Below are 21,031 nucleotides of genomic sequence, written 5' to 3'. Positions count from 1 at the left end.
GCAGGAGTCTTATATTAAAGGAACATGCAAGTCTGTTATTAATAATAAGCAAACAAACCATCTATGTGTTTTGCTGTGTTTAGTAATTCTGAACAAAATCCACATGTTAGCTATATGCAGTAAGGTCAAGGTGGATGGTATAGTGGTCTTTTGGCATCTCCATGTGGTGCTGTTTGGTATCCAGCTTGACTAGTATTTATTTATATAAAAGAAAGCTCTAAACAAATGTAACGTGTATAATTTATCTATTTTATTTTTCTATTTATTCTTCAGTACTTGCAGTTGCACTGTTGGCTATATATATACATTGTGAATTATAAATATAAAGTTTTTTTTCTTACAAAAAATAAAATTATGTTCTGGAATGTTTTCATGTGCACTTTAGTTCTGAAGTATATGGACTCGTTATTGTTTATTATTTTGAATATTTCCCTCTGTTAACCCTTTTTCTTTAAAAAGAAAACTTCACTATTTTACATTTAATAATTTTAGAATATCATTCTGGCATGGAAGTTGCCACTGCATATTATAGAAACAATCTTGTAAATGGATGGAAAAACAGTTTATTATTAAATATTGCAGTTTTGGAGTAAAATAGCCTTTTTTATAGGCTACTCTTAAAACGTCAGCATGAAACGGAAGTAGCGATAGTCTTTTATTCCTTCTGTTTGTGGCATATGTCTGAGTGAAACGAACAAGAAAAAATGTAGGACGGGACTTGATTTTATCAATTGGGAATTGATTAGATTGTTGGATCATTGTGGTTTGCTACTGCTGTGATCTTGTGTGAGTGACAGGTTGTCCTGAGGAATTCTACATGAATTATAATAATAAAAAAGATTTGCACAGAATATATAATTTATAATAAATACTGCAATATTCCATAAAAACAAAAAAACATTTTGAATTCATGGTGACTTTAATGGCACACACTATAACTATTTTTTTTTCTTTGTCGGAGAGACATTTCGTCAGCTGAACAATTGAACATGTAGGCCTATACGTCTATCCCTCACAGATCATTTTTATTCCTGTCAAAAATTAAATATATTCTGAATATATTTAAATATATTCAAAAATTATTATATATATATATAGGCGATAGGCTACTCTGACAATAGGTCTTTTAACTAAAAATACCTTATTCATCTGTTTTATCCAAAAATATACTTATGAGTTTAAAGGGATATATACAGTGCCCTCCACAATTAATGGCACCCCTGGTAAATATGATCAAAACTGGCTGTAAAAAAATAAATCTGCATTGTTTATCCTTTTGATCTTTCATTAAAAAAATTTGCAAAATTCTAATCTTTCATTGAAGTAAAAGAATTGAATGTGGGGGGGAAATCACATTATGAAATAAATGTTTTTCTCCAAAACACGTTGGCCACAATTATTGGCACCCTTTTATTAAATACTTTTTGCAATCTCCTTTTGACAAGATACCAGCTCTGAGTCTTCTCCTATAATGCCTGATGAGTTTGGAGAACACCTGACAAGAGATCAGAGACCATTCCCCCATACAGAATCTCTCCAGATCCTTCAGATTCCCAGATCCATGTTTGTGCTTCTTCTCTTCAGTTCAGCCCACTCATCAGGTCAGGGAACTGGGACGGTCATGGCAGAAGCTTCATTTTGTGCTCCGCAACAAATTTTTGTGTTGATTTTGATGTTTGTTTTGGATCGTTGTCCTGATGGAAGATCCAACCACGGCCCATTATAAGATTTCTAGCAGAAGCCGTCAGGTTTGGATTTTTTATCTGTTGATATTTGATAGAATCCACGATGCCATGTATCTGAACAAGAAGTCCAGGACCTCCAGCAGAAAAATATGCCCACAACATTAAAGATCCAACGGTATATTAAATTGTACACATGGGGTACTTTTTATCCTTGTGTTCACCAAACCCATCTAGCGTGTTTGCTGGCAAAAAGCTCTTTTTTTAGTCTCATCTGACCACAGAACCCTGTGCCGTTTGAAGTTCCAGTCATGTCTGACAATTAAATTTGCTGGAGTTTGTTTTTGGAGGAGCGAGGAGCATTTTTCTTGAAACCCTCCCAAACAACATGTGGGGATGTAGGTTTTTTTTTATTTATTTTTTTTTTTTTGGCTATCTGACCCCAACAATTCTCCATCTGTGATCCTTGAAGAGTCTTTGGCCACTCAAACTTTCCTCCTCGCCGTGCATTAAGACAGTATAGACACACGTCCTCTTCCTGGCAGATTTGTAACATCTTTAGTTGATTGGAACTTCTTAATTATTGCCCTAATGGTCAAAATGGGGATTTTCAATTCTTTAGCTATTGTCTTACAGCCACTTTCTATTTTGTGATGCTCAACAATCTTTTGCTGCGCATCAGAACTATATTCTGTGGTTTTACTCATTGTGATGGATGATTAAGGGGATTTGGCCTTTGTGTTTCCTCATATTTAAACTCCTGTGAAACACGAAGTCATAGCTGGACAGTTTCATGTTCCTAGTCACCCTGGTGTACTAAAAAAGGTAAATATTAATGGGAATATACTTCAGAGATATTTTACTCGTAAAAAATTCTAGGGGTGCCAATAATTGTGGCCAACGTGTTTTGGAGAAAAACATTTATTTCATAATGTGATTTCCCCCCACTTTCAATTCTTTTACTTAAATGAAAGGTTAGAATTTTGCACATTTTTTTGAATGAAAGATCAAAAGGATAAACGATGCAGATTTATTTTTTACAGCCAGTTTTGATCATATTTACCAGGGGTGCCATTAATTGTGGAGGGCACTGTTTATATATACAGTGTATATATATATATATATATATATATATATATATATATATATATATATATATATATATATATACAAAAATATATACTGTGGGAAAATTAATACAACTTTAAAAACAATATATATATATATATATATATATATATATATATATATATATATATATTGTTTTTAAAGTTGTATTAATTTTCCCTCCAAAATTATTGATGTTTTCATTGATTCATTCATTGATTCATTCATTCAACCATGGTAAATGCACAAAGGCTATTGTTGTTGCACTTACTGGAGACGCAAACAGAAATAATAAAAGAAATTGCCGTGTACGATCAAGTTCCGTGGGACACTGAGGGGCGAAATGCGACAATCTTATACGAATGTCGTGTGCAGTGGAAAGGCGGCTGCTTCAAACTCCGGTATGCCCCACCCACAGCTGGAAGTCCACATACTTTGCTGATTGTTTGCTGCAGCAGTCGCGCCTGCCAGTCCAAAACTACCAAAGCGATTCCATTGAGTTCAAACGACAGCGGATACTACATGGACTGGAGACACGATGTCCCTCACCGTGAAAAACATTTCTGTCATTTACAATCCCATCAATCAGAACAATACCTTCACCAGCGGGGATCTTATATCGGGACAAGTCATTCTAGATGTAGCGAAGGACACTCAAATGCAGTCACTGAGTGTGAAAATTAAAGGGAAAGCAGAGGTTTGCTGGAGCGAGCGTCACGGGAAAACCACTGTTGTTTACTCGGATAAGGAGAAGTATTATTCCGTGGAGAAGTTTTTCGTTCGGGAGGAAAAAACGCATGGTAAGAGGAATATGTAGTTTTTGTTGTAGCCTATAGTTAGTGGAAATCAGATCGATTTAAAAAGTTTTATTTTGTTCTGTAACTTGATCTTGAAGGTAATGACCACGAGACGCTGAGAGATCCATCAGGACAGCCGTGTAAGTCTGTACGCGGATGAATATTGCAAAAAGAGCTTTGAGAATTAAAGTTTAAATATAACTGTATAACTTTTATTATTATTATTTTTTTTTAGATTCATCGGTTGTGGCACCAGGCCATCATGTTTATCCATTCACTTTTCAGTTGCCTTTACAGTAAGTTACGGTTAGTTGCATGTAGTAAAATGTAAACTAAAATGTAGGATAATTGACTGTAAAATGTGTATGTGGGTCTATAACAACAAGAAGGATGCCAGAGATAATATAGGCTAAAGAAAAGTATTTGAAGAGCAAAGTTGAAAAATATATAATATAGGCCTACATTTTCATTAATTTTTGTATTCATCTTGTTTTCATAAATATTTGTAAAATCTTATATTTTTATTAAGACAAACAAACATAAATAAATGTCCTTTAATGTACCATCAAGTAAAAAAAAATAAATAAATAAATAAATTAAAAAAATAAATAATAATAATATATATATATATTATATAGTATATATACTAATCCTTTATTTGCACTTTGAGTATGCAAATGAACACAACTGTTATTAAAAAATTTAAATACCCAGACATTTTGGTTATGACTCATTAACTTTGATTTGGTGGACAAGTTTTTCAGATATTAATAATATCTTTAAAAAAATGGCTTGACTGCACAATTTAATATAAATATATATCTAAAATATTAAAATAGAATTAATAAAATAGACCTTCTAATTTAGCTAATATTTATTTTTTCAAGAATTTCAACCTTTTGATGATGCTTTACTTTCTGCTGTACAAGTACTCTGTGTTTACACATGACATTATTTTCTTATAGGCACTTCCCACCAACCTTCAAAGGTTCAGTTGGAAAAATCGTCTACACTTTGGAGACAAAACTATCCCGATCAATGCGTATTTCTAGCAAAGCCAAAGCAGAGTTTCACTATGTCCCCAGTCCTGTTGTGTCCAATCCTGAACTAATGGTGAGATTACGACTATATCCCACGCACTTTCTTTCTAATGTATACCGTACGTTCCTCTACTTTGTTTTGAGGTTCAGTTTCCACTCTTTTACATGTTTTGTCTTGTTTAGGCCCCTCAGTATGGAACCAAAGATAAACAAATGAAACTCTTCACCTCTGGGAGTGTCTCCATGAACATAAACACTGAGAAAATGGGATACTACCTCGGTAAAATCAGATCTTTTCAGATTTTGTGATTCAACTATTGTAATAATTGACAAAGAAGATATACATTTCGTGCTTGAAATCAACCATAAGTCCATCTGAACCCACTCACCACTGGTTTTACCTGTTTTTTCTCCCTCAACTTGTTGTGGAAAAGCATCATTTAGAGCTTACACAAAATGTATACATTCAATTATAATGTAAAAAGTACTGTTTTCTTTATAAATGTACATTTTTAATTGTGTATTTTTTTTTTTTTTTAATATCTCATAATATATGTAACATGATTCTGAATTAAGAGTCCTGTTTTGTCCAAGACAAAATCATAGTTTCTTGGTATAATTCATCAAGTAATTTTAATTGACATAATCGTGTCTTATTGTGTCTCACTACAGGAGAGGGCTTGAAAGTTTTGGCTGAAGTTCAGAACAATTCATCCCGTACAATCAAGCCAAAATACTGCCTGTATGAAAAACACAGTTTTTTCGCAAAAGGAAAGAGAAAACTTCACACACATGACCTTTTTAAAGAGGAAGGGGAACCTATTGAGCCAAGCTCAAGAAAAACCGTCACCAAAGTGCTGCCCATTCCTCCCAGCCTTACCGTCTCTATCCTAAACTGTAGGATCCTCAAGGTTGAGTACAGACTCAGGGTGAGTTTCCGCATCTAAAGCAAAGACAAACCCTCACATTGCAATGAAGTCAACAAATACATTATATTGGCATAATTATGTCAAAATCCAGCTTTTAAATAGTTTTAGTTCAAAACTGGATTTTGACATGGCAACCATCTTTTAAATCAAGAGGTGTGCTGATTGCTCATCTCGTACAGAAACACATTTCTGTTGCCATTACCCACTCCTAATTTATTCCTAGGTCTACCTGGATGTGCCGTATGCCTCAGACCCGGAGATCAAATTCCCAATAGTGATTCTTCCTCTTCAGTCTTTATCAGCTGCAAGTAGTGGTACAAACAATGACTTTCAAATCTGGAATCAACCAACAAGAGGCAATGCATACCCCAACCCGCCTCCATCTGCCCCACCACTTAATGTTGTTGGACAGCCTGGTCAGTTTGGTGCCCCTGGCCACTACAGACCTCCTCTCAGTCAGTTTCCTGCTCCTGGTTACCCAGGACCTCCTCTAAGTCAATTTCCGGCACCTGATTACCCTGGAGCTCCCCTCAGTCAGTTTCCTGCTCCTGGTTACCCTGGACCTCCGGGTCAGTTTGGTCCTTCAGTTTCACATCAGTCTGACTCATCAGCTCCACCTCCATATGTGGAATATCAACTATATCCACAGTTGCCAGACCACCCTGAAAAATCTTAGAATCCCCTTCTAGGTTTCTTTTATTTTTATTGTTTTATCTAAATTGCTATAATGATTCATATTAATTAAGGCTGTCAAAATGAACGTGTTATTTTTTTCAGTTAAACGCTTTAAAACAGATGTTGCGTTAATTGTGTTAAATATTTTTCCCGTCATCCTTTGGCTAGCGTTACATTACACGATCTTATTCATGCAAATGCTTTTAAACTATTCATGCGTGATAAGACACAAAAGAGAAGTTTTTCTTAGTTTTTCTAAGTCTCCTGTCTGTAAAGCAGCTTCAGACAGCAATTGAACGGACAAAAACACACAAAATTATGCAAAAAAAAAGCCTGTTTTGTCGAGTATCCTTGCAAGCATAGTCCTAAATGAGTTAAATTAAGTCTTAAATGAACATTAAGAGTTATTAGAAAATGAGATGCGTGTCAGATCTGTGTCAGGTCTTAAAGTGACAGCAGCCTAATAAACCTGCTGCTGTCTGTCATTAAGGATAATCAAAGAATACAAGAAAAAGAGAAAATCCCTCACTGCTCCTGACTGAATAACTTTTGTAGCTTTAATAAGGATTTATCTATATTTAATTTACAAGTTATGCAGTGAAGACTGTGAAGTGTTTTGTTAACTCAAAAATCATACTTGTTAGACCTACCTAAAAATCATAAAGCACGTTTACAAGGTTACATGGGTCAAAAACAATAAAAACAGTAACTTTTTGTGCATTTTAATAGGGCAAGTAAAAATCTAAACCTATCTGACTGGGCCAATAGAAAAAAATTAGCCCTGATATATTGAAGGACACTGGTAAATGTGACATTATAATTCACTTTAAGTTCACTTAAATTAAAAGTTTTTATATTTTTTAAAAGCCTAATAAATGCTACAATTTATAGCTTGAATTTATTCTGTAATGCTAGTTATGACTAAAGACATCAGTAGCAGTATTGGTATTGTTGATACTGGCCTTCTTTCATAAAAAGATGCCATTAAATAAATATTTAAAATATAGGCTACTGTCTTTGTTGTTTCTACATTCATTTGGAGATTAAATGTGTAATTATTACAATATAAAAATATAATAAAAACTTTAATGTTAGGTGTGATTAATTTCAGAAAAATGCGATTAGTTTTTTTTTTTTTAATCAATTGACAGCACTAATATTAATATGATACCTTTTATATTTTTAGTTAGGGATGTTTATTGTTATTAAGCTAAAAACATAGATCCTATACTGTTTATTTTTGTCTATCTAAACCTTCGTTATAATGCTTTATTTTACATCCTTTAAAAAAGACAAATCCTGCTTTATTTATGCCTTATACAGTTGCAGGAAAAAGTATGTAAACCCTTGAATTTACTATGACTTTCTACTTGAATTCTTACAAAATTTAAGAAAAAGCAGAAAAACAAGTCTGCTGAAAAAACGATATATATATATATATATATATATATATATATATATATATATATATATATATATATATATATATATATATATATATATATATATATATATATATATATATATATATATATATATATATATATAATTTTTTTTTTTTTTTTTTTTATCACTGTGACTTTATACTGCAACTAGACTGAATAAGTGTTTTATATATTTGTTTTATTTTTGAATGAAATTAAAAACTGTTTTTACACACACATATTATAGGACCTTTTACGCATGCGTATTATAGGACCAATCTTGTAAACAGATGGAAAAACAGGAGTTCGAGCAGTTCATTATTAGTTAGAAATTATGTATTGATGTTGTTTGCGGTTAATGAGTAGCTGTTTTTATATGTTACTCTCTAAAGCTACACTATTTCAATTTGGGCCATCTAAATAAAACTGCATGTATCTTGCGGAAGAACATTGTTTGAATTTGTTTTGTGGCACTGTTGAACACATGGAAAAAAGATATAATCTGAACAGGTGCCATATTGTATGTTATTGTTTTGACTTTATTGGAAACATTGATAATTTTGAATAAATGAGGTATCAGTAGTTTAACAAAAGGTTTTTTTTTTTTACAACCATGATTTTCCAGGGGCCAGACTGGGAATGGTTGTAACATGGGGAGAGTTGTAACACCACCAAGTCCACCAATTAGGGATAACCTAAGAGTCCTATGATCATTTCATAATTTTTCTGTCAAGGCTGTAAATAGGTGCATGTAGATTTTATAAAGAAACATTTTTTTTTTTACTTAAACTATATTTTTGTTTAGTACTTACCTTTTGCAGATAAAATCATATCAAAACTTATATTAGATTAAACTGTAGTTTCTTAGGCAAAATATTATGCAGTTTCAACCTGCTAATTTCAAACTTTTGACAGCTAAACACTATCTAACAGGGGAGAGGCAGGTTGTAACACATCTTTAAAAGGTGTTAAAACCATCCCCTTACATACACCTAAAAGCTGTTTCTTTTTATTATTTTTACATAATGCCTAGACAGTGGAAAAGAACGGCAGATAGATGTGTGCCTGCCAGTGTTAAAAAAAAAAAAGGAACTGAGGTTTCAAACAGGTTTCAAAGAAGGGCGGGTCAGTCAGATCAGTTGCGACAACAATAATGTTGAAAGCCAGTGGTGAGGATTCTGAGACCTTTGAAAATGAAAACTTCTTGTCTGTTTAAAGCCATTTGGCAACTCAAAGCCAAAGGAAGTGTTGGTAAAATGTGCCCAATGCAAATTTTTCCACCACTGTTACCACGGAAGTTTGTTTTTGTAGACTCATTTACACACACATGCACACACTCCTGAGTCAAACAGAAAGTGCATTTGAGCTGTGGTCGATCACAGAAAGAGAGGCATTGTTTTGAATTGTTCTTTTGCTTCAGTAAACCTGTTTTTGAAGCATATTCCATGATATGGCTGCTGTTTTTGCTTCTTTTGTCTAATTACAACGTACCCCAGCATGTTACAATATCCCGGTAGTGGGGAAGAAATGTAACAAAGGCAAACCATGTATTTGACATCAATTCATAAGGGCTGTGATATTCTCGCAGAGGTTTGAATTGGTGCCTTTTGTAGTAAACACATGTTGGTACTTTGTATAAATGTTTAAGCACTCTAGCTCAGAAATGAACCGAGTTACAGATGCTGAAGCAAAAAGTGTTACAACCAAACCCAGTCTCCCCTATGCCATGAAGCCGGTTTAGGTGGCTAGCAAGCTATGTTTAAGTTTAGTTTGTGCCAATCCTGGGTCTTTAGGCACCATGAAAGCTCTGCTTTTAGTGGTGTTTATCAGCATAATTGCATTAAAATATTTTTCAATCTCGGAATGTTTAGCAAAAGAGAGATGAATATATATTCATATATTCATAAGAATTCAAGTAGAAAATCATAGTAAGAGAATGTGTTTCCTTTGATGCCAAATTAGCAATTTTGTTGTTGTTGTTCAGACTACCCTGTCAATGGTTTTTTCTTCAAAAAGCCCATAGCAACAAATTTAGCTACATTTAAATTTTATTTGGTGACTTTTAGAAACTTTTTAAAGTTGCTAACACAGTCAAAACACATGGTCTGTCTACGTGACTGCAAAAAGTGCAGTCAAAAGTGCATTGTGAGTGATGTCAGCAGTAAGTGACAGCAGTGATCAGGTCCATGGCTGACTGCAGCAGCAGTATGTGTTCGACAAGACTTAAATTTTTTTTTTTTTTTTTTTTTTGTCAAACAGTAGACTGGTAGGGTAATGGTTAGAACAAGTTAACGTGTAGTTGCAAAGTTACTTATTGACAACATAATTTTCAAAAGGGACCAAAAGAAAACAATAATCAAATCTAAACTAACAAATTTCCCATCATATTTTTTGCCAAGATGGCCGCCAGTCAATTTGAGTAATGTCAGTGTATTCTAATGATCCAGTTTGGGATCTAATGATCCAGTTTGTGTATTCTAATGATCCATCACCACGCAATAACATCACAACATCATTTAGCAACTTTTAGCAAAAAATCAACTTGCCTCTAGCAACTTCTCCTGAAAATTTGTTGGCAGCAGTGACCGTTTCAAAGCATGTGATTGGCTGTTCGCTACTGATGTCACACTTTAATGCATGTGCTCCATAATTATTCATATAAACTCAGGATCAAAGCCAGAGAAAGAGTTGACAGAGAAAGTTAATTATCAGCGTCTTGATTGAATTGGTTTGGTTTTGTCAACTCGAAACGAGGGTCCCACTTTATATTAAGTGGCGTTAAGTACTATGTACTTACATCAAAAAATAAGTACAATGTACTTATTGTGTTCATGTTGTATTGTAAAACACTTTTGCTGCTATTGAGGTGTGATACGGGTAAGGTTAGGGACAGGTGTGGTGGATTGGGTAGGTTTAAGGTGTAAGGGAAGGGTCAACTGTGTAATTACAAATGTAATTACATAAATTAATTACAGCTGTAATTACATGCAGGAATTTTTAAAATGTAAGTACAATGTAAAAACATGTAGTTACACAATAAGTACATTGTATCAAATTATTAATTTCAATGTAAGTACATGTAAGTACATAGTACTTAAAGCCACTTAATATAAAGTGGGACCTAGAGTTTTTTTTTTTTTTTTTTTTTTTTTTAAAGACTTTTCGTCTGCTAATCATTGTTAAACTTCTCCCGTTTTCATTCTTGTTAAATGATTAGTATAATAAGAAAAATTATTATAATTCCGTGAAGAGGTTTTTCGTTCGGGGGGTATGAAAGCTGTCCTCCACTATTTTTTATAAAAAATAAAAATGGTAATTGTGACTTTTTACATCAGAAGACTTTACCTCAGAAACAAGTCTAAATTGCGAGATATTAACTCGCATAACTCACATAACCTTTTTTCTTGCAATTGTGAGTTTACATCTCATTATTTAATTATTGCAATTGCGATATAGAAACTATAAAGTCTGAATTGCGAGATTTAAACTTTGAATATTTAATATTTATTATAACTTTTATTTTTGGCTATTTTAGTAAGATCATAAATCTAATTTTTAATGCATTTGTGTAAATTCACATGCAGAGCTTTAGAATAGATTTGTATATAAATAGCATTGTGGTTGATTATTTTCTTTTTCTGAAAAGCATATAGGTCAAATATTATGAAACTACAGTCAGCATTTGAAGTGGATCAAAAAAGTTAATCAAAGTTGTCCTAATACGATCGGGAATTGTTCAAAATTCATTTATAACTTTGATGAAAGGGTTTGATCCACTTCACAGTTGACTACTGTACTTGAGCCACTGATATGTGCTGATGTGTCTTAAAGGAGATTGGCTTTTCACATGTTTTGAGAGAATGTAAATTAAAGGGGTGGTTCAGGATTTTCGACATCGGACCTCATTTTCAAGTGAGCCTGGTTGTTATTCATCAGTGGAGACAGTTTTCAAAAAAATTCATCCAGTCCGTATTTTGGATAGTTCGCCTATGCTAGGCTAGCGCGAGTCAACGGTGCCATGCGTTAGCCTGCCATTAAAAACAGTTTTACCCACTCCACAGTACACCAAAAGCAAATAAATTATAACGCCAGACTATCGATGTAAATGTCTATTGAGAGAATAATGTTAGAAATCAAACTACCCTTTCATCACATTGCAATAGTTATACTTTGTTCCCTGTATTTATAAGCAGTCTACAGCAGCTGCGGAGTTATATTTGGTTACCTAGGAAACCGAGAGAGCTGGTACACATAACAATCACGCAAGTGTATTTACCTGCCGCTGATAATTGAGATACAAGAGTACTTTGATTTCTAACATTATTCTCTCAACAGACATTTACATCGATAGTCTGGCGTTACAATTTATTTGCTTTTGGTGTACTGTGGAGTGGGTAAAACTGTTTTTAATGGCAGGCTAACGTGCACCGTTGACTCGCGCTAGCCTAGCATAGGCGAACTATCCAAAAGTAAGGACTGGATGAATTTTTTTGAAAACTGTCTCCACTGATGAATAACAACCAGGCTCACTTGAAAATGAGGTCCGATGTCGAAAATCCTGAACCACCCCTTTAATGTACTGTAAATGACATAGACCTTTGCTGGATATTGAAGGCATTACTTTAGGAATAAACATTATCTAAATAATGGCACAAAGTTGCTTTCCAAAACCTTCGCCCTCTCTGCTCCTCTCTGGTGGAATGAGCTGTCAACCTCCCGAACTGCTGAAACCATCACAACTTTCAAGAAGCAGCTCATAACACACATTTTCCACCAGCCCTTAACCACTCCACAACCAATGCTCCTCTATAAATCGCTTTGGATAAAAGTGTCGGCTAAATGCTTAAATGTCATCTATTTATTGAAATTAGAAAGGATCTTCATTCTTGCAAATTATGATAGAATTTTAGAAGAGCTCAAATGACTATGTCCATGAAAACACTTTTTTTTAAAATTGTCCATCAATATATGCCTTTTCACTAGATGATGAAAGGTTCCATGACCAAAACGCATCAATAAATATTGTATTTTATTCTTACTTTAAATGTAAAATTGGTAGTTTTACTATGGTAGGTTGTGCATGCTACGTGTGCAACAGAACAGGGATGTAACAACTAAAGGTAAATTCCAAGAATGACATATGACCCACTGGCTTCTTCCCTGTTTTGTACACACCTTTGTCTCATTAACACCCCCATGCATTCAAAGACAAATCCAGCTGCCTGCAGAGTAGACAGTTTGAGCAGCAATATTTATGCTATTAAATCTGAAAGTAAAACATAAACACAGACTGCTATTATTCTACGGAAAACTGTTAAAACTGCCTTTTTGCAACACTGCCTCTCTGTAACCAGTTATGTAAATAAATGAGAGCAGATATTTCAGTACTGGTGAATAAACAAGTGGAATATATGAAAAAATGAAGGATAATTATATTATGGGGTCTCAGCATCAAGGTCAAATGATTACATCAGTAAACCACCTCAGATAGGCCTACACGGCCTACCGGTTAACCTATGATCTTTTTCTCATGTCAAGTCATAGACATGCATGCAAAGTGATAATATACTGATGTATTTTGAAGTGTACACACATAATTTTTATGATGCATGGCAACTGTCCAGAATCTCCTTTTCACCTTCACATGATAGCAAAAACAAAACAAAAAACATTCCAACATAAAACCAAGAAATGTTTTCATTTTGGATCTGTACAGTTGCCTTGGACCATAAAAATATGCAGGGTCAAATTGATCCGTGAACATCAGTCATATAAAAATGATGTATTCTCATTCTACAACACATTGTATCCTATTTATTGTATCCTTAATTTGTATGCATGGTCATAATCCTAAATTAAAAAAAGTCACACACAAACATAGGTTAAATATTATTTAAAACAGATTGAAATTAAAAATGATAGCTCATTTTTACCATCTGTGTCTGAGAAAGTCTTTTTCAGTACTGAAAATAGTGTGGGAAAACTCATTTTTGCCTTCACATGGTAAAACCAACATACCAACATAAAACCAAGAAATGGTTTCATTTTGGTTTTCCGCACTTACAAATAAGCTATCTTTTTTTTTTTTTTTTTTTTCCCAAGCTTCTGAAATATCATTTAAAGACAGTGGGAAGTAAACAGAACGATTCAGAAGAATTGCCACTCGGTGCCACTTTATAAGAGCCAACCACCATTCACGCTAATGTATAATTAATTATTTTTTTATTATTATTATTTAATTGCAGTTTCAACATAAAAAGGAAACAGGAAGATTTAAACAGTCTTCTTATTATATTATTGCATATTAAGAAAGAATATTAAACATTGTGCAAATTCTAGATGTTTTTATCACATTCTTATTAACAGACATTGAGATTGTATCTAAATACAAATTCATTTATTGTGTATTGTTAACATTTGACTTGTCAACAAGTGAGCCATGCATACTAGCACAGCAATGTTTAACACAGTCAAATTAATTAAGGTACAGTCATGAATTATGTCAAAAAAAGAAGAAAAAAGAATCATCTGCACCCTCCAGCATTTCTCTGATATAAATACTTGTTAATCAGGGACACAATATATACTCTGGGTTAAATAAAGCTAAGCATATTCCTTGTTTTACATTATTATGGCTATAGGGAAATACATAAATGTTTAACTTAACCAGAGTGAAATAAATGAATGAATGCAATAGCCTACAGAGACACGACTCCCCCTGCAGGGCATAAAGATAAACACAGCAAGATGGTGTCAACTCCAAAATGCATCATTAACCTCACGTTTTACAATTTCTAATTATTGCAGTGCTGGTTGGCTGTACAAATTGAAAAATTGTACAAATCCCTCATTCCAGAATAATGATGCATTTAGACCAACTAAATCACCAAAAATGGACATAACCAACATGGCAGCCCATTCAAGATGGCAACGTGTTCAATAGTCAGTTTTAAGTGTAGTCAGTTTTTTGTGTTTATGCGCTGCACTGTTACACTGGATATATAACTTTTTACATATTGCAGAGATGGATTTTACTTGGATTCAACAACTTGAATTTAAGGGGTTTTATACCAGTGCTTTTCAGAGGCCTGGTTTGTTTTTACAAGAGTCTTCAATCATGGCACCTGTCTTGGCTCTCATTGGCACTTCGATCAAGGTACTGTGCAGTGACTTTCATTTTGTGAGACTGAGCTTTTTGAGTAGTGGTGTGTTTCAGTACAGTAGTGTGTGTGTGTTACAGACTCCTAAATTTGTGTTGTTATTTACATACTCCCTCCCATTATGCTACATTTTTATTTTGTGACAATTTGTCAGATCTCTCTGCCTTATAGTTTTTGGGGTATGTTGAATCTATATTAAGATGTGTTTTAGTTTATCAACACTTTAATTTTCGTATTACTTTCATAGATGATTCAGATTATATATATTTTTTTAAATTGACCCCCTCCCCCCATTTATTGTTACCAACTAAATGCTTGAACACCTTATATAGAACATTTATTGAATAAGTGTTTCAAAATTGAAAGCTAATGTATAAATTACCGGATTTTTCACTTGATGGGAGATGGTGAATGATTTTACTTTGTTGCCTATACTTCTAATCATTGGCACAATATATTTTATTATAAGGCTATATCTGGCTATTTATCTGTTTTTATGTTTCGAGTATGTGGTTTGTTTGAATTATGGTCTCAGGACATTGTGCATTCTTGCACTTGATCTGAACTGGCCATAGTTTTTTTTTTTTTTTTTTTTTTTTTTTGCCATGGTGCCTCATTCCCTGAATCCTGCAGATCACCTAATGCCCGAGTCATTTGTAACTCTTAGCTTTATGTAGTTTATTTATTTCATTTCACGTTGTATGAGACCAATTCTTGCATATTTCCTAACTCATTCTATATCTTGTTCATATGCTGCAGTTTAGATTTTAGATTGTTGGCTAATTTCACTAGTTGAAATAGCTGTTTTTCTTGTTTTACAGTTTTTGAAATATTGTTGGTGATTCCCCATCTCAATTTTATGTTGTGAAAATGAATTTAAGATAGAATCACATGATCAGCACCTATTCCTCAGGCTGTTATTGTTTTTATAGTATCACATGTCATGTCTGCCGTACAGCTGACACCTTTTTTTCTTTCTTCTCCATTGTTTGTTTTACTATAAAGCCGATTAGTGATTGCTATCACTAGTTTCATCGTTTACTCAAGCTCATATCACTGCTTCTAAATAATTGAAGTGCTGTCTTATGTAAATATTAATCTACTCTGGTAGTTCACTTCCATTTTTTTATCAGACAATATGATAGAGCTAATGAAAAAAACGTTGAGATTACAAAATTATAAATAATCAAAATCTGGGGTATTTAGTACAAGTAACTTAAATTTAAATAGCAAGAACTTGCAGTGTCAGGTATGGTGGTAAAGGTAAATATAGGCACATCATTTTATGGATTCATTAATTCATTAATTTTGTTTTAATAATTTTTAATTTCAATTACATTTTATGAATTAAAGCTTGTACATATTATCATCAGTAGAACATTTTGAAATAACTTGTTAAACTTGTTATATAAAAACGTATATGTAATTGTTTAAGACATTTCTCCATATACAGAACATTTTTGGTATTTGAGTCAAGAACCCTAGGGTTCTATATAGAACCATACTTTACTTTGTGGAACTCACAGCCTTTTCAGCATGCAGGAGGGGTAGATAGTTTTTCCCTTGTTTGACTTTACACTATCAGTATTTATTATTATTATTTAATGTAAATACTAAAATGTAATATTACCTTAGAATGTTTTAAAGCAATTGCTTTAGATCTTTTGCTGAAGATTTTGAAGATTTTTCATTTTTTTGTGAAACTTCTGTGGTGGAAACCTTTTGGGTTTTATTTCGCAAAACGTATTGCAGCATTTTAGCTCTATTTGGTGTTTTTGGGAGGTGTTTTGTTATAAATTGTTGTGTTTTTTATAAGCCACTATTTTGGGTTATTGATGTTACTTTTGGTTAAGTTTCTTCATTTTATTGAGTATATTTAACAAATAGTTAGCAACTTCTTAAGTTTATTTAAAGAGCTTACATCAGTCTTTAGCAAAACCGAGTGTACCAAGTGAGAAATGTCCCATTTAAAATACTACGGGAATGATGTATATGTAAGCGGGAATACAACAGGAATAAATAACACACAGAACTACACAATATAAATTAAATTAAATCAAAAAAAGATGTGTAGCAATGTGAAATATAATTCAAGATTTTAATGTAGTTTGCTTTTAATTAATATTTACCAGTGTTATTCTTGTATTACTCTAGATTGCTTGGCATGTATTCTTGTAGTATTTTCATACATATTCAACATTTATATTGTTCATCCTGATTAACAGATTTGCATCCTCTCAACAAGCATACTAATGAGTAATGTAAAGTGGCATTTCATGCATGCTTTGCCAAGCATAATTTGGCTGCCAAGATTGTTTCAATTATATCCAAATATTGGCAAAAGTTCTGTTTATACATATCGTCTGCAAATATTTAAAGGACTGCAAACTAACTGTGTCCATACAGTGGACCCTAATCTGAGACTTTGACATTCTGGATTTTCTTTTTTAAGAACAGTTTTTGAAGAAATAATACCAAAATATACCAAAAAACAGAAGCATTTTTATTGCATTGTGGACCACACTGTCATGTACTGTGCAGATTAGAGATGCTCATATATTTTGTAATTATTTGACCCAACAAAGAGATAGCCCTCATATATTTTGTAATTATTTGACCCAACAAAGAAATAGCCCTAAAGTATCAAATTTATCCAGGTGCCCACATTATATTTGAAGTTGCATTGTAGTTTGTAAGTTCATCTATTTTCATGTAAACTCTGCCATCTCCTGGCTGATACTAGGTAAATATTTTTTTAGCAGTTGATTACTTTAGAAACCAATAAACAATTTAATGTCTCTGTGTGTTTCTGTTGCTTCCCCATTTACTTGACTACTTGGAAATCAAACTAGTACTGAAAACCAACTAGTACTGAAAACCATGTGCTGATGCACAGGGATAGTTCACCCAAAAATGAAAATTCTGTCATCATTTACTCACCCTCAAGTTGTTCCAAACCTGTATGAATTTATTTCTTATGCTGAACACAAAAGACGATATTTTGAAGAATATGGGTAACCAAACAGTTGATGGACCCCATTTACTTCCATGGAATGTAAAAAAAAAAGACATCAACTGTTTGGTTACTGACATTCTTCAAAATATCTGCCATTGTGTTCTGGAGAGGAAAGAAACTTATACAGGTTTGGAACAACTTGAGGGTGAGTAAATGAGTAAACATTTGGGTCAACTGTCCCTTTAAGGTTCACCTTTTGTCTGACAGCTTTCTGTTGAGCCAAATGTATAGTATGCTCTGTCAATACTCAGTATTTTGTCCTTCCAAGTTTTTCCTGAAATCTAGCTAAACCTGACTACAGTATTTAAATCCTTTTCACCATGCATATTGATTACAGCTATAAGCTGCAAATTAATAGTTGCCTTTTCCATCAAAAAACATTTAAATGCATGTAAATATCCCACTTTCAGCTATTTGCGGGATTAAACAAACCCTTGGTTGCTTCTGCCGGCGTCCCTCTCCACATTTGTACGTGGTCTGTTTTTGGAACAGAGCTCAAGGGGTGTGGTTTGAGCTATCTCCCAATTCACAGCCGGCAAGTACCCATGACAACTATTTGAGCCTGCTGGCAACTCACTGTCTTCACATGTTGGGGTTGCCATAGCAACTCCCCGCGGGACTCCCCCTAGATCGACAGGAGGGGCGTCCAGTTGACTAACCCGTTCTTCATCAGAGAGCTGGAGGGAAAAAGCACTGTTGTGGATCTGAGAAACCAAAACCTCAAGAGGACTACGCTTAGAGGCCTAACATTGACTCACCAAAACGAGCCGAGGGAACAACCAAACAATGGCACTTCAAAGTTATGAGCTGGTGAATGAGCTTGTTGATGATTGTTCTGCTTGTTATATGAAAATTGTTTTCAAATATTACGTAATTTTTAAGTGCTCATTATTACTAAAAACAATGTACAATAAAAGAGACCCTTTAGATTTAGTCATATGGTTTTACAACAAAGAATACAGTAAGAATTATCAATAGTCAATATAATCAAGCTGTCATAACAGTGCAAAACAGATCCAAATCATATAGTGACATATTGACTGTACTCATATCTATAGCTAACACTGAGATCTCTCTGGCTTCCAACAGTTCAAGTAATGTGCTGAAAATAACTGAGCTTTATTAAGCAATCTTTACACCGTCCCTAAAGATGTCTCGCATTAATTGCACTTAGATTAAGACTGTGGTTATCAGTGCCTTTTAAAATAATCTCTATTCGCATGGATTTTGTCGCCTTTTCAGACATCGAAATACTTATTCACCACATAAAACAACAGTGAGTAAATCAAAGTCCTTCTAAAAAGAAAATTTACATTTGACAAATATCTGTATTGTTGGAAAATATACAAACCTTTGATTGAAAAATTGAAATAACAGGCTCTTTTTTAAAGTATTTATTTAGAAAAAAAAGCATAAGAACTTCTCACAGAAAACATATGCTGTTTTAGGTGCCAATGTATGTGTTGAAAAGTTGTATTAATCCATAAAATGCATTTTTTGTTCATCATAATATAAAAAGTGACAAGGCCTTTTGTTGGCAATATGAAAGTCAATTGGATAAAACAATCTATGCTAATGCAAGTGTATAATTTCTGTTTTCTTGCAAATCGTGCATTACTACAACAACTATTACTAGAGTACGATTACTAATCAAATCAGACTATGATTGGTACAGCACTTGCAGTGGTCGCCTTTGGAGAAGAAATCCACTGTTTAAACATTTTCCGAACAATCAAACAAACAAACAAAATGTGGAAATTCTTGTTTTTAAAAAATTCCACTCATTTATGGAATTCACTGAAGCACCCTCCTCTACACAGATGCACGTTGCAGATCTTACAGCCGAACACACTCTCGTGTCTCAGGCCTTTGTTTGTGCAGTTCCGACAGCGCCGTGAGCGTTCTGACATGCGCTCGAGGCGGTGCCCGTACTCCAAGGGCGAGTCCGCGTGCCGTTTACGGGCCGCCCGCTCCATGCCCCTTGCCCCCTGGTAGTCACCAATCAGCTGCTGCGCCAGACGAATACGGAAATGACGCTGTGTAAACTGTTTGCCATTAAAACCTGCCGGCGGCGACCCTCCTCGGCTCTCGCGCAAAACCACGTAGGCGTTGACGATGCAGAGGTTTACGTAGAACCACAAGAAATAGCGCCACCATTTCTTGCTCGGCCTCCCGACCTGGTAGCACTCCCTAAGCTGGTCGCACAGGTCAACCCCCCTCATGTTCTCCTGGTATAAAAGCAGAGGAAGTGGACGAGGTATCCCAAGCCCCGCCAGTCCACAATCTCCGTCGCTCGCATCTGCATCCCGCTTACCCGGCCCGATGCCCACGATGCCAGGCGCAGAGTTAGAAGACACGCAGCTAACAATTTTAGCATCCCTTGTGACAGTGGCCACCAGGTTGCCGTGCTGACACTGATAGAACTCGCCCGGTGCTAGCTTTCCAACGTTGCGAGGTTTGAGGGCATCAGGATAACCGCTGCGACACGGGTTGGTCGGGCCGCAGGCATAAAGCCCTTGAAGCAGCAGATGCTGCAGCAGGGGCACGGACGTGAAGAAGCTGTCCATGAAAATGTGGTGGTGTCTGCCCTCGAGTCCCCTCACCAGTGACGTCACCACCTTGTGGCCCACCGCAGCAGCTGCCAGATCGTCGCTCGGCTTACCCACATAAATACGAGTGCGGTGGCAGTAGCCTGAGCGAGAGTCACAAAGCATCCACACCTTCAGCCCCTTCCGCAAAGGCTTCGACGGCATGTACTGCGTTGGCGAAAAGCGTCCCTTTGAGGCAATAGAGCACTCATCGATAGTCAAACAGCGGTTAGGCAGGTAGGAATCCCACATGGTATTTCCAACCATATCCAGCAGGGGGCGTATTTTGTAAAGTCCATCGTAGCCCAGCTCCCCTTTGGAAGGCTCTGACTCACGGTCGCACAAGTGCAAGTGTTGGTTGAGTTTTTCGAAACGCCGTGCAGTCATTGTTTTCTTAAAGCCAGCATTCCCTATGAAAATGTCACTGGCCCAGTACATGCCACAATCTGGCAGCTGATTGATGCCCATGAGGATGTTAAGGCCAACATATGCCCTCATTTCTCTAATGTCAGTGGGGTGCCAGTGGGTGTCTGATCTACCGCTTCTCCGTTGCCGGTAGAGGGCGTAGTTGTTTGTTTGTTCTACCATGTGTTCAAACAATGAATCTGGGAAG

General features: G+C 34.9%; 1 protein-coding gene across 1 annotated transcript; it reads left to right on the top strand.

Annotated features, from left to right (window-relative positions):
• Positions 1-3,114: 3,114 nt before the first annotated feature.
• LOC307158723 (arrestin domain-containing protein 3-like) lies at positions 3,115-7,210 on the top strand. Its single transcript, XM_079871565.1, has 7 exons — positions 3,115-3,589; positions 3,685-3,726; positions 3,822-3,882; positions 4,552-4,699; positions 4,810-4,906; positions 5,299-5,555; positions 5,779-7,210. Exons 1-7 carry the CDS (start codon positions 3,328-3,330, stop codon positions 6,229-6,231), a joined length of 1,320 nt encoding a protein of 439 aa, XP_079727691.1. The 5' UTR covers positions 3,115-3,327; the 3' UTR covers positions 6,232-7,210.
• The last annotated feature ends 13,821 nt before the right edge of the window (positions 7,211-21,031 follow it).

The sequence above is a fragment of the Squalius cephalus genome (assembly GCF_949319135.1).
Source record: "Squalius cephalus genome assembly, chromosome: 5".
Taxonomy (NCBI): domain Eukaryota; kingdom Metazoa; phylum Chordata; class Actinopteri; order Cypriniformes; family Leuciscidae; genus Squalius; species Squalius cephalus.
Note: the sequence above shows the minus strand (reverse complement) of the source record. Positions and strands in the feature narration are given on the sequence as shown.

Excerpts from the sequence above, each read along its gene's own strand:
- LOC307158723 (XM_079871565.1), top strand. The coding sequence starts at position 3,328 with ATGTCCCTCACCGTGAAAAACATTTCTGTCATTTACAATCCCATCAAT. Across the intron at positions 4,700-4,809 it reads TGTCCAATCCTGAACTAATG|GCCCCTCAGTATGGAACCAA; the intron begins GTGAGATTACGA and ends TGTCTTGTTTAG. Across the intron at positions 5,556-5,778 it reads AGGTTGAGTACAGACTCAGG|GTCTACCTGGATGTGCCGTA; the intron begins GTGAGTTTCCGC and ends ATTTATTCCTAG.